This window comes from Bos taurus, chromosome X (assembly GCF_002263795.3).
Source record: "Bos taurus isolate L1 Dominette 01449 registration number 42190680 breed Hereford chromosome X, ARS-UCD2.0, whole genome shotgun sequence".
In the NCBI taxonomy this organism is placed as follows: domain Eukaryota; kingdom Metazoa; phylum Chordata; class Mammalia; order Artiodactyla; family Bovidae; genus Bos; species Bos taurus.
Window position 1 is genome coordinate 87,229,132 of NC_037357.1, and position 13,021 is coordinate 87,242,152.

Below are 13,021 nucleotides of genomic sequence, written 5' to 3' on the forward strand. Positions count from 1 at the left end.
CCAAATGCGAGGCCTCATAAGTCCTTAGAAATATATTTTAAAGGTTTCTCTCCCCTGCTCCCGCTTTTCTCTCTCCAGGTATTCTTTCCCTGAGCTAGGAGTCTCTCCTTCGCCCTCTCAGGCTTCGCTACGCCTCAGGGTGGGAGGAGGGGGTCCCTGGCACACAGTCAGAACTCTGATGCCCGGCCAAGGTAGGCACCGCAACGGGCAGCGGTCCACCGGCCCTTCACGGTGGGCTCCAGGGACCCCGCCCCTCACCCCTCACCTTCCCACCCCCCAAACCTCCTACCCGCCTACTCTACCCTACCCCACACCACCCCCGGCCTATTACGCAAACCGGGTCATTTCCCGCCCCTCCCTGCCCCAGGGAGGAGCCAGGAAAGGTTATGAAATGAATGAGAGAACTAACTAGTCCCCTCGGCGCCCCGCCTTCGCCTTGCTGCCTAGACGGTCTCCCGGTTCTCCAGCAGGAGCGCAGGCAAGGAAACGGAGAGATAGCAGGGTCTGAAGAATGCGAGGCAGGTGACTAGAGGGAAGTCTCCTTGTGAAGCATGGGGATCCTATTTGAACCCTTTGGGGATTCAAGGACAGGGCTCCCCAGAGTCTGGGAAAGGGCCTGTCTAAGGAACCCAAATTAGAACCGAACTGTAAAGAGACTCAGTGGTAAAGAATCTGCCTGCAGTGCTGGCTTGGGTTTGATCCCTGAGTCAGGAAGATACCCTGGAGGAGGAAATGGCAACCCACTCCATTATTCTTGCCTGGAAAATTCTATGGACCGAGGAGCCTGGTGGGCTACTGTCCATGAGACCGCAAAGAGTCGGATGTGACTGGGCATTCAGTGGCCAGTAGTAGGGCAGTGGGCAGGGCTACTCTGAGTGTGACTTAGAACAATCGGCAAGTGAGGCTTCACAGAGGATGCAGCTCAGCAAAACACTGTTGGAGGGGCCGAAAATGGGTTTTCTTGAACGGTGTCCAGCAGGTCAGAGGTGGAGCTTTCTCTCACCTTCTTTTCCCTTTGTCCCCTGCCTCCCCCCCCCCTCCCCCCGCCAAGACACTGAGAAGTCAGAGCCGTGTGGACTAGGTGGTTGAGGAATTTATTTAGGGGAGAATTAATCATATTTGTTCTTCCTCGGGGAGGGAGTCTTCAAACAATATCCAAGGGCACGGGAAAGGGAGAAGGTCTGGAGGGGTGGGGGAGGGGCAACAGCCAGACAAAATGGCAACACACGATCACAGGCACTACAGACGCCACAGACACAGCAGAGGGTGCAGGATAGGGGCTCCAGACCAGGCCTCCAACCACCCCGGGGAGGAAGCGGGTGTGGAGGGAGGGAGGAGGCAAGGGAAGTGGGGAGAGAGGGTGGGTTGGCCCCACAGACCCTTTGGCTCTGTCCACTAATTGCCTTGCTGGCCCATCTCAAGGTGGGCAAAGGTGTGTGGGGGGTGCCTCTCTCTGGATCCCACCCCTTAACCTCCAAGTCTTATTTCTCAGCTCTTCCTGGGCCACCTCAGTCCCCAGCCTTGGCCAAAGATATTCCCCCCATCCCTAACAAAACCCATCCCTCAGCCCCAGCCAAGCTTCTCATCCTACCCTCCCCACTGCCAAGCCCATCCACTTTAAAATATATTTTCTTCACTGCTCCATTGCGGGGGCAGGGCTGCCCTTTTTGAAACCACCAGGCAGGCCCCACTATGAGCCCCAAACTGTCTAGAATCCCCACCATGACCTCACTCCAAGTTTGGCCCATTCCTGAACCCCACTTCTAGGCTTGCCCAAGGTCTGCCCCCTTTAGAATCAAACTCAGTCTATGGAATGTTACAAGTCACATCCCTTTCATAGATTCTGGTCCCAATCTGAGACGTGTCCCCTCTGGAGCCTCATCCACTGTCTAGTTCAAGCCCCACCCTCTCTAAAGCCAGGCCTCAGCGTTTTTTCTCTACCTGGTTCCTGGGTCTCAAGTCACACTTCTTCCTTAGAACTCTGTCCTACTCTAAACCCTGCCCACTGTGGGCGCTACCACTGCCTCACTCAAAGCTCCACCCCTTCTAGACCCCCACCCTCAGCCTCCTTCCAAGCCCCATTCTAGAATGCTGTAGGGCACCCTTCTTCTTGAGATTCCAAATCCAGTATGTCTGGAACCCAACCCATCTGCTTATTAGTCTCCTCCACTCCAGAACTCCTCTCCAAGACCACTTTGGGTCCCAGGCTCACCCAGTCTCTGCCTTTCTCCCCTCTTTAGTGTTGGATTTTCCCTAATGGCCCCTGTTCAGGAATTGCTGGAAGAAATCAAGGCCAGAGTCAGGAGGAGGAGAGGAAGAAAGGGGAGATAGTCTGAACTCACACCCACCCTCCCCATGCAGCCTTCTGTCTCCTCTCTGTGCCCCTTAAAGAGTCCCCCCAACATCAGGGCACAGGGCCAGGGGCCAAAGGATGAAGGGGAAGGGGTAGGGGTAAGAGAAGGGCCCACTCAAGATCGGGTCCTTAATGCACAAGGGGAGTGGAGTGGGGGCAGGGCTTAGACAGATAAATAGATATTTATATATAATATATATATATATAAACAGCAAAGACAGTTAAGGGTCTCCTGGCTTGAGGGGTGGAGACCTGGGGTGTAGGGATGGTAAGTGGGGGCAGGCCTTCTCCTGAGCTCTTGCCTACCCATGGGGTCCTCCCAGGCTGCACTGACCTGTGGAGACAAAAGACATAAAAAGGAGAGATGGTCTAGACACAGGTAGTGCCTTTAGGGAAGGGCTGGGCTGCTATGCCTCTGCCCAGGCTTTACCCTCTATCTGCCATGCCCTTCTTCCTTCCTTCTTCCTTCACTTATAGTCTTGGGATCAGGTTCATCCCAGCTGCTCCTGTTGGGAAGATATACCTTACCTCCACTAGATTAGGTACCAAAGAAATTATGGTTTCCTTTTGGATTGGTTTCCCCTAATCCAAAAATATCTGTTAACAGGTACTGAGCAGAGCAAAGATCCATATCTTTGTGGCACTTACATTGTAGCGGGGGAGACAGAGAGACTTAAAACAATGACCATGATGTGTAAATAAATTATCTAGTATGACATAAGGTGATAATAAGTGAAATGGAAAAACAAAATTAGGCTGGGATGAGGGGGATTAGGAGTGCCAGTAGGGAAAGAAAGGTTGCTCTAGTAAGTAGGTAGTCAGAGAAGACCTCATTGAAGAAGTGACATTGGAATAAAGACTTAAGGAGGTGAGGGAATGAACCATGCAGATAACCAAGGAGAATTACATTCTGGGCAGGGAGCACAGCTGCCAGTGCAAGGGCCCTGGGGTGAGACCACATCTAGTGTGTTTGAGGAACAGCAAGGAGATCCGTGGGGCTTCAATGGAGTGAGCAAGGGAGAGTGATAGAAGGTGATGTCAGAGAGATAGGTAATGGGGTCACATAGGACCTTGTGGACAAAGTTGTGAGGACTTCTGCTTTGACCCTGGATATTTTAAAATGATAGTAAAATGTTTCATGCTATGTTGTTTCAGTAAATGTTTCTTAACATTAGTAGTGCTCTGATTTATCTATGGCATGAATTAGTCATGGGGACATCCCCTAATCTAGTAGAAGAGATAGTAAATAAACATATAAACTAATAATTACAGACTGTGATAAAACATAGGGAAAGGTAAGAAAAGGGTCTTGTAAGGAGTTGGCCAGGTAAGGTTATCAGTGTGTGTGGGTTTGAAACTCCAAGAAGAAAGCAAGTACCAAGACCATGAAGTTGGACTGTGCCTGACACATCGAGATGGCCAGTGTGGCTGGAACAGAGTCAGGGGGAGTGGTTGGGGATGAGAGGTCAGAGAAGTGAGGGGTGGGGCTAGATTGTGTAGGGCCTCGTGGGCCATAATGAAGGCTTTGGCTTTTAATCTGAGTGAGCCCCAGCAGATATCTGAGTTCTGAGCACAGGAAGGCTGTGGCTTGATTTAGGATTTAACAGGGTCCTTCCCCAAGCTGTAAACAGAATATAATGGGAATCGGAGTGGAAACCAGTGAAGAGGTCCAGGGGGACAGTGTGAAGATTATAGATATATTTTGAAGGTAGAGCCAACAGGAATTTTTAATGAATTGTATATGAGATACCTAATAAACTCCTCCCTGCCCTTTCCATCCTGGCCAAGTGCCACAAACTACCTCCACCAGTGTTGCCATTTCCTTGCCTTTCCCTCTAACGCCATCAGCCTGCCTCTACTTCCCATCTTCCCCTCTCATATGCGAGGGACATCTCGCTTCTCTTTAGGGTACCAACAAGGCAAGCAAGACTTTCCAATGCCCCCTGCTTCGCTTCGCCTCGCCCCTTTCCTTCTTGGAAATTCCACACCATCCCCCTCATCTCCACGGTTGCGGAGAGGTGGATCTGTCACCTCCTTCCAGATTAGTAATCGCTGACCTTCATGATTCAAGCCCATTTACCCTCATCATCCATTGGCCTTATCATAACACATTGGCTAAGACCCACCTCCTCTTCCCTCCTCGGCGCCTGCGCCCAGCCGACTTTCCAATACGCAAATCCTCCTGTTATTCCTCCTTTCATTGGTTGCTCTGCCCGCTTCTCTCCCCTCCCTTCCATCAGAGCAGCACTTCCACCTCTCTCCCATTGGCTCTTCATTCTGCCTATTTTCAAAAGCCACTCTTCTCCTCTCTACCATTGGCTAGTTACTCGCCCTTAACGTGTAGCTCCGCCTCTCTATTGGGGCCTTCAAATGGCCGTCCTTACTTGTCCCGCTAGCGTCCTATGGACCAGCCTCTTATTGGTTCATTGACCCGCCCATCTCCTTTCGTGAGCCCTCATTGGCTATCTCACCCGTCTGTCACTCACCAGACTACATCTGATTGGAGAAGGATGTGGGTGCACCCTGAGGGCCGTAGCCTTGCTGCCCGTAGTCGCCCTGAGGCCCATAGCCACCGCCGCCGCTGCTGGCCGGCTGCCCGTAGTCTGGCTGATAGCCACCCTGGGGCCCGTAGGAGTCCTGGGGCCCGTACCCGCCGGGGCCCTGCCCGTAGCCTGCCTCGCCATAGGCGTCCCCGGGCGCTGGTTGTTTCTCGGGGGCACCAGGAGGAGCGCGCAGGAATGGGGCAGCCCAGCCTGTCTCCTTGAACACGAACCACAGGTTGCCGACCCAGAGCACTAGGTTCAGGAAGCCAAACACCTGCGGGGAGACAAAGCTCTGCTGTCATCTAGCGCCCATTGCCCTGGTGGTCCCAGGGAACATTGAGGCTGTTTGCATCGAGCTTGGATTCACAGGCGCCCAGAGGGTGGTGGTTTCTGAGACCCTGACCCTCCGAGTCCCAGCACATGAATGTCTATGTGCAAAAAAATCACCTTGGTGGGGTGATTAGAATTCACATTCCCAGGGATATACGTGTTTATGTATTTGCATATATACATGTTTATACATGTACAGAATATAGTAAATCAATCTAATTTTGTAAGATATAGTAAAATGTTAAGCATAACTTTTTATTAAATACGTAGGCATAACACTAATAAACACATATACACAAAGTACATAAATGGGATTTTCCAGGCAAGAATACTGGAGTGGGTTGCCATTTCCTTCTCCAGGAGATCTTCTTGACCCAGGGATCAAACCCGCGTCTCCTGCATTGCAAGCAGTTTCTTTACCACTAAGCCACCAGGGGCTTATGTATAAATACACATGTGTAAAGTATATAAATATATGATTTATACTAAAACAAAGATACGGAATTTGTATAAATATGTAAATGTAATTCAGTTTGGGGCCAGAAAGTAATATTTCTACTTTACAGTTGAGGAAACTGAGGCCCAGAGAAGCTAAGTGGCTGGAGGTCTGATAGCCAGCAATTGACAGAAAAAAATTGGAACCTTAGCATCTGTAACACTTGTATACGACTTACCATGTGCCAGGTCCTTTTCTAAGCATTTTGTATGTTATTATTCCACTAATCAACTCTTGTTTTCTATTTATATGCTCAAACTGAGGTCTGAGAGGCTATCTATTGATAGTTAGAGGTTATAGAGCTTGCAAGTGGCAGAGCCGGGATTTGAGCTCAGCCTGACTGTGGCCAGTAGGGGGCGTCCAGATGAGAAATATTTCAAGTTCTTTCATTTTGCATGTAAGGAAACAGGTTCCTAGTGGGTACTCGCTGAGTTGCCAGAGATTCTACATGACTAGGCTGAGCCTGGGATCCAGGACCTAACTGGACAGAAAATCTCATGTCCCCTTTTTGGGAACAGTTTGTGGTGTCACAGTGATTATAATTACTATCTCATCCTTCAAGGCTCTGTTGTTTGCATGCCTCCTCCAAGGAGCCCTCTCAGATTTCTTCGGAATTCTCCTCTCATTTTTTTCTCTCCACCACTTCGCCTCCCCATGCCAGATTAAGTTTCCCAGCCACCTTCCCCAGCTGTCTCAGCCAGCTTCCCAGGACTTACCACCGAGGTGTTGAGGCCAGAGGTCACAGGGTCCCTCAGCTCCTTGCATGTATTCCCTGGCTGGTGGCAGACATGCATCCCCTTAATAATGTTCTCTGGGTCTGTGGCCATCTTCACGTCTGACAGCCCCTTGGCCCAGGCCGATGAGCTAACCAGCCACATGAAGGCAAACACTGCCGTGGCCAGAAAATCCTAGGACAGGCAGGGGAGAGGGATACAGCACCATGAGTGGGCTGCTTCATGCTGGGCTGTGGGGCCTCCTCAGATCACAGGCTTTCCTGGGGGGGGGTCCCCCAGAAGAAGCCTGTCTCTCCCTTGCCTTTCCAGCTCTTGAAGCCCCCAACACTCACTTGAAGGTGGTTCTTCTTGCTTGGACGTGTGTGTGTTTGTGTATATATATGACCCAGAGGGTGTGAGAGTGTGATTGTGATATGTGGGGTGTGTGTATGTATGAGGAGGATTCTGTGAGTTTGTTGTCTAATCTGTGGCAAGTAGTGTGTCTTTCCACTTTTGTCTGAATGTGGGGATTTGTGTAATTTTGTATCTGGAATGAGGGTGTATGAGTACAGCTGTATAGGAATCAGTGTGTCTGTGTGGTGTGATGGATGACAAGCATGACTGATGTAATGAACCTCTGTGTGCTCCTTTCTTTCATCTAGACTGTGGGGTTTGGTGAGAGGTAGTAAGTTTCCAGGTTTCTGGGATTCCGTGTGGGCTGTAGATGTGTCCCTGTCACTCAATTAGTCAGTGTCTCTGATGCTCGTAGCAGCAGTGCTTGCGTGTGAGCCTGTCTGGAATTTGGTGTGGCCTCTGAAAATGGCTGTGTCCCCGAGGCTCCATGTCCCCTGGCCCCTGCATGCATGTGAGTGGCTGTGGGAGCTCACCAGCATGGGCCCTTTGTTGTTCTCTCGGTACTTGTTCTGCAGGAAGATGTAGGTAGCCAGAGCCCCCATGGAGTAGAGGAAGGCAAACACAGCCACGGTGACAAAGAATTCAGCTGATGAGGAGTAGTTCCCCACCAGGAAGATTTTTTTAGGGTCCCCTTGGCAGGTGGGTGCCTCAAAGTACACTTCGTGCAGCCTGTGGAGAGAGGTGGGCAGGTGTGGCCTAGGCCCTAAGAATTCCCTTCCCCTCCCCCCTTCCCAGTCATGGGGCCTCCCAGATTCTGACATGGTCCCAGGAAGAGGAGGAGATAACCATTCATGAGCACCTACTGTGTACCAGTCACATTTCATTATTTGTTGTTGTTTGGCTTTTATGGTTGCACCACAGGGCTTGTGGGATCCTAGTTCCATGACCAGGGATTGAACCCGTGCCTTCAGCAGTGAAAGCATACAGTCCTAACCACTAGACCACCAGGAAAGTCCTGCAGTCACATTTCAGGAGAACATCCCGGTGAAATAGGTGTTATTCAGCCCTCACTCCAATCTAAGCACTTGGCCCCTTGGTTATTCATAGAACACACCAGGCACCCTCCCACCCTAGGATATTTACACTAGAAAGCTCTCCTAGATATCTCATATCTTACCCACTCCATCTCCTTCAAGCTTTGCTACACTTGTCATCTTCTCAGTGAGGTCTTCCCTGATCTATTTAAAATTAAATCTAACCATTCCCTCCCAGCACTCCTTAGCCCCCTTCTTTACTCCATTTTCTCTGTAATTGTGATACCCTTGGACATACCATGTATGTTACTTTTTTCCTTGATTTTTGCTGCAAGTACAAGAGGGCAGGGCTTTTCCTTGGTTTTGTTCACTATTGTGCCCTTAAGTCCCGGAACAGTGCTGCCACATAGTAGGCGCTCAGTAAGTATTTATTAAATGAAATATGTGGAGGCAGAAACAGAGGCTCCAAGAAACGCAATGACTTGCCAAAAGTCACACAGCTGGCATGGGAATGACAGAATTGGGATCTGAATCCTGTGTTTTTTCCCTATGTCATGTTGACTCTTCTCTCCACCTCACTTCAGGTCCTCAAAAGAAAAACAAATGTGTACATAGCAGAGGAGAGCCCAGAGACTACAAGATAGGAGGAGACGGACAGAAAGACAGGAGGGTAGAAGGGATGCAAGAACAGGATGGGTGTATCTGAGGTGTGGGTGGGGAGGGTTGGGGGAGACTGGGAAGACATGTGGTGTGAGGGAAGAGGGGTCATAAGGAGGGATGTGTGTGGGGAGAAAGACTGGAGTGATGTCCCTGAGCTCCGACCTCAGGTTGTGGGGGCAGGATCCTGAGATAAGCAAATGGTGCCGATGCCCTTGTATAGCAAAGGCCCTAAGGGAAGGGCTTAAACGTATTGATCAGCTCTAAGCATTTTACATAATTGCCTCTTTTAAGGACTCTCCCCCACAATTCTCTAAAGGAGGCATTATTATACCTGTTTTACAGAAGAACAAACAGAGGTTCTGCAAGACTAAGTTACTTATCCGGGGCTGCAAGGCTGCTAAATGATGGAGCTAGGAGTTGGGTCTAGTTTGAGTTTTTGGGTTTCTAGGGGGAATGAAGGGTCCTTAAGGGGGGTTATTGGGGCAATGGCAGGATTGGTCAAGGGGAACACAGGCTAAAGATTTTTTCCCTGGCAGACTTGTGGGTAAAGGGCAGATCCTCAGGACCTGAGGCTCTAGGCATGGGAGGTGTTGGGGGCCACAGAGTTTTGTGGCCTTCTAGATTCCAAGATATCCCATGCTGCAACCCCTACTCCTTCCCCAAACTCCCTTGGCTTCTGTGAGCTGGTGGGTCCCTGGTTGCCATGCCCCCTCCCCAGCCTCTCAGACCATGCCTCCCTGGCACTTTTCTTTTGATTATTGCTCAGGGCCACTGCTGGACTATCCGCTCTTCAATCTTCCCTCTCACCTTGGATGATCTCTTGAGCCTACATTTACCCTTAATGCTCAAAAATCCCTAATTTCCAACTCAAACCCTGACCTCTTTCCCCAGTCCTTTAAACTTCTTTATTTCCCTTATTTTAACAAACACTTATAGAGTGCTTATTGTGTTTCTGGCACTGTGCTAAGCATTTTACAAGTATTAATTCACTTAATATGTATCATAACCCTGAGGATGAGTATTATTATCCCCTTTGATGGGTGAAGAAATGGAGACCTGGAGCAGGTATGTGACTTGTCCTAGTAGTGGAAGAGCCTTAGGAGCCTCCATTGAAATTGTTCCTGTAAGTCTCTGTCTTTCCATGGCTAGGAGGGAAGCCTCTCCATTAGGGCAGCCACTTTGCCTGCTTGTGCTCACTCTCATGTACCTAGCACCCAGCATATGGTAAGAGCTCAAAAATTCTCAGAACTGCTTAATTGGGTTTAATCCTTCTCTATGGCTATGCAGCACCCCCTCATTAATTCTCTATCATAAGACCCTGCAGGAGGATCCCCTCCTTGGATTTCTCCCAATCTGCAATTATCTTTATTAATTTGTTTATTTGTTATAATGCTGGCTCCACGAGGGTAGGGAGCTTGGTCTGTTTTGTTCACTGTTTTATCCCCAGCACTTTGAGCAGTACCTGGCATACAATAGGTTCTCAAGAAATGTATATGGAATGAATGAATGGGAATTAAATAATAATATTGGCTAACATTATTATCCTATGGCATTAAGGATACATATATATGTGTGTGTGTGTGTGTATATATATATATAATTTTGGATCTTATTTATTGCTAGTCTCCTGTCCCTCCCCTTCACTAGAACATAGCCAGAGGGCAACAGCCTATGCCTGTCTTGGTTGCCACGTGTCCTGGATGTCCAGAGCAGTGCCAGGCACAAGGTAGGTGCTCAGTGCATGCGCAGTGACCTGAGTGGGTGTGGTCTCCCGAGGTGGAGGCTGGGCAGGAGCCTCTGGGGTGGAGGTGTTGGCCAGTCCCAACCCCCCACCCCCATCCCAGGCCTGTCAGGATCCCAGGGGTGGGCTAGAGTGGGGGCACACCTGAAGGGGTACTCGAATTCGACCTCGATGTTGAGGTCACTCTTGGTCTTGTTGGCACAGTCCACACTCAGCTGGAACTCCCCACTGTAACTGCCGCATGTGGCAAAGGCGAAGATGGCAAAGACCTTGGGCAGTAGGGGTGGGGATGGCCACAGTGAGCCTGTGTGCATGTGGGATGGGGCTGCCCTCCTCTGGACAGATCAGGACCCAGCATAGGCAGCAGCAGATGGACTAGTCCCCACCCCCACCCCCTAATCAGGGCTCATGGGGCCCAAGGACAAGCTGATTAGAGGGGTGTGACTATCTCTTCCAATCTTTCTCCCACTGTCTCTCTTGGGCTCTACATCTCAATAATGCTCTGATTCCCCTTGTTCTGTCTCAGTCTCTATTTCTCTCTCTCTGTCTCTCTCTCTCTCTGTATTCTGCCTGTCTCTGTTGTCCTCTGTGTCTCTAGTTCTCTCAGTCTCTCTCTCTCTCTGTATTTCTCAATGTCTTTGTCTTTCTCAAATATCTCTGTCTCTGTTTCTCTCTCTACTTCTCTAGTATATACGTGTGGCTCTTTCTGCCTCTTCTCTCTCTCTCTATCTCTCTCTCTGAATGTATGTCTCTGTGTGTGTGTGCCTTTCTGTTTCTTGGTCTGTCTCTAACTCCCTGCTTTGTCTCTGACTCGTTGTCTCTATGGTGCTCTCTCTGTCTCCCTCTTGCCTTTCTGCTTATCAATTTATCTCTTTTCACAGTGGGTCTCTTCTTCTTCTATTTCTTTCTCTCCCCCACCCCACTTTTCTTCTTCTCTTCCTGTGTCTGTTTCTCTTTGCATCTCTGTTCATCTTTCTCTGTCTTCCATTTCTTTGTCTCTTTCTCATCTCTATATCTTTTTTCTGGGTATTTCCATCTCTGTCTCCATCATTCCTGATCTCCCATTCTCTCTGTCTCCTTCACTGTCTCTGGGTTTCTCTGGCTTTGTGTCTCTCCCTGGAGCAACCAGCTTCAGGCTTCACCTCCCTTGCCCCTCTCTCACCTCAGGAGAGGAAGTAGCACATCGCAATATTCCACTTCATGATGTGGGTACCCTTGACCTTATGTGATGTTACATCACAGCCCATCCATTCTCTGGCCCCAATGCCCTGGGACTTCACCCTGGAGCCCAATTTCCCCATACCCTTTGCCCCCCCACCCACCCATCTATTCCTCCCTCCCCATTCCGAATCCCAGTACCTCCCTCTTTCTCCCCACAGCTCAGACCACACTCACCCATTGCAGCACCTTCACGAAGCCGAGGGGCTCCTTGACCACCCGGAACTGACCCCCAGCCACCAGCTGAGGAGAGAAGTAGTGGGGAAGGGTGGGGTTGTTGGGGATGGAGAGGAAGGTGAGGGACAAGGCCACCAGGCAATAACCCCTGGGGATAAGGCATGTGATCTTGGGGAGAGAGTGACGTTTGGAGAGAAGGTGAAAAGGAGGAAGTGACACTTTGGGGAAAGTGTGAGCTCAGGGTCTCTGAAGAAGATCCCTGGGGTTCAGGGAGGTGGGGAGATAGATGGTGGAGGGGTTCAAGGGTGAGGAGGATGGGGATGGAGTCAGGACTAATTAAGGAGAGAAGGTTTGAAATCGTAAAGATGAGTCAGATGGCAAAGGGGATCAGGTGGAGAGACTGAAGAAGGAGTTGGGGTTCATTAAGGTGGGGGAAATGGTCTTGGATGGTGAAGGTGAGTCACAACAGGGAGAGAGTTGGGTTGGCTAGGGTGGGGGAGGGGTCTGCAGCGGTAAAGGTGAGTCAGATGATGGTGGTGGGGTGTCTGAGATGATGAGGATGGGGAGGGGTTAGTCCTGGTTAGAGATGGGCAAGGTTCTGAGGTGGTGAAGAAGAGTGCGATGGCAGAAGGTCTGGGCTGATTAAGGTGGAGGAGAGCTGGGACATGGCTTCACTGTATATGTGCTGGGGGAAGGGAGACTAGGGGTTTGGGAGAAGCGAAACCGATCGTCCCCCTTGGTCTGTTCTGGGGGAAGAGGTGGTCGTCTACCAGGGTACCATCTGGAAGGGTCTGGGAGGGGCAGGTGTCAACCCTCCCTTGCACCCCCGCCCCCACTCCTTCTGTCGCTCTATTTCCTAGCTCATCCGCAGCACCCCCCAATCTTCCTTCCATTCTCCCTTCCCATCCCTCCTTGCCTATACCCTAGCTCTAAGACCCCTCTTCTTCCTTGCTCGCCTGTAAGGAAATGGCTTCTGGCGGCTCCCGCTGCGGCAGTGAGGACAGCCCTCGCTGCGGCAAAGGGCGCATTCCTTTTCTCCACCTCCCCTTCCCTCCCCTCGTCTGCCGCAGACCCCAGCCCCAGAGCTGGGACCAGGCGTCCGCTGCTAGAATTCTGGCCACCACCTCTAAGAGTAGGCAGATTCACTGCGACCCGGGCGAGGAGGCCGGGCAGCGGCGGGCTCTGTCCGCGGTGCTGGAACGCGTACCTGATTCACCACGTCCATGTCGGCCAGCAGCAGCATCAGCAATGCAGGGGGCGGGAGGCGCCTGCTAGCAAGGGCGGGCGCAGGGCGCGGCGGGGGCGGCGCGCGATCGTCGGAACAGCCCAGGCGGCCGCAGCTCCGCCCCTCGCACCCCCGCCTCACTCGCCAAGGGAGCCTGCGCACAGCGGCAGTGTCTAA

The 13,021-nt window shown here is 50.9% G+C and overlaps 1 protein-coding gene across 1 annotated transcript; it reads right to left on the reverse strand.

Annotated features, from left to right (window-relative positions):
• Nucleotides 1-1,078: 1,078 nt before the first annotated feature.
• Nucleotides 1,079-12,879, reverse strand: SYP (synaptophysin). Its single transcript, NM_173963.2, has 7 exons — nucleotides 12,827-12,879; nucleotides 11,620-11,685; nucleotides 10,369-10,493; nucleotides 7,323-7,518; nucleotides 6,439-6,630; nucleotides 4,840-5,170; nucleotides 1,079-2,687 (listed from the first exon to the last, which is right to left on the reverse strand). Exons 1-6 carry the CDS (start codon nucleotides 12,860-12,862, stop codon nucleotides 4,844-4,846), a joined length of 942 nt encoding a protein of 313 aa, NP_776388.2. The 5' UTR covers nucleotides 12,863-12,879; the 3' UTR covers nucleotides 1,079-2,687; nucleotides 4,840-4,843.
• Nucleotides 12,880-13,021: the final 142 nt, after the last annotated feature.

Bases quoted from the DNA above. Each gene is read 5' to 3' on its own strand.
- SYP (NM_173963.2), bottom strand. From the start codon at position 12,862: ATGCTGCTGCTGGCCGACATGGACGTGGTGAATCAG. The intron at 11,686-12,826 runs GTACGCGTTCCA...TTCTCTCCTCAG, and splicing joins ACATGGACGTGGTGAATCAG to CTGGTGGCTGGGGGTCAGTT. The intron at 6,631-7,322 runs GTGAGCTCCCAC...TGCCTGTCCTAG, and splicing joins ACAACAAAGGGCCCATGCTG to GATTTTCTGGCCACGGCAGT.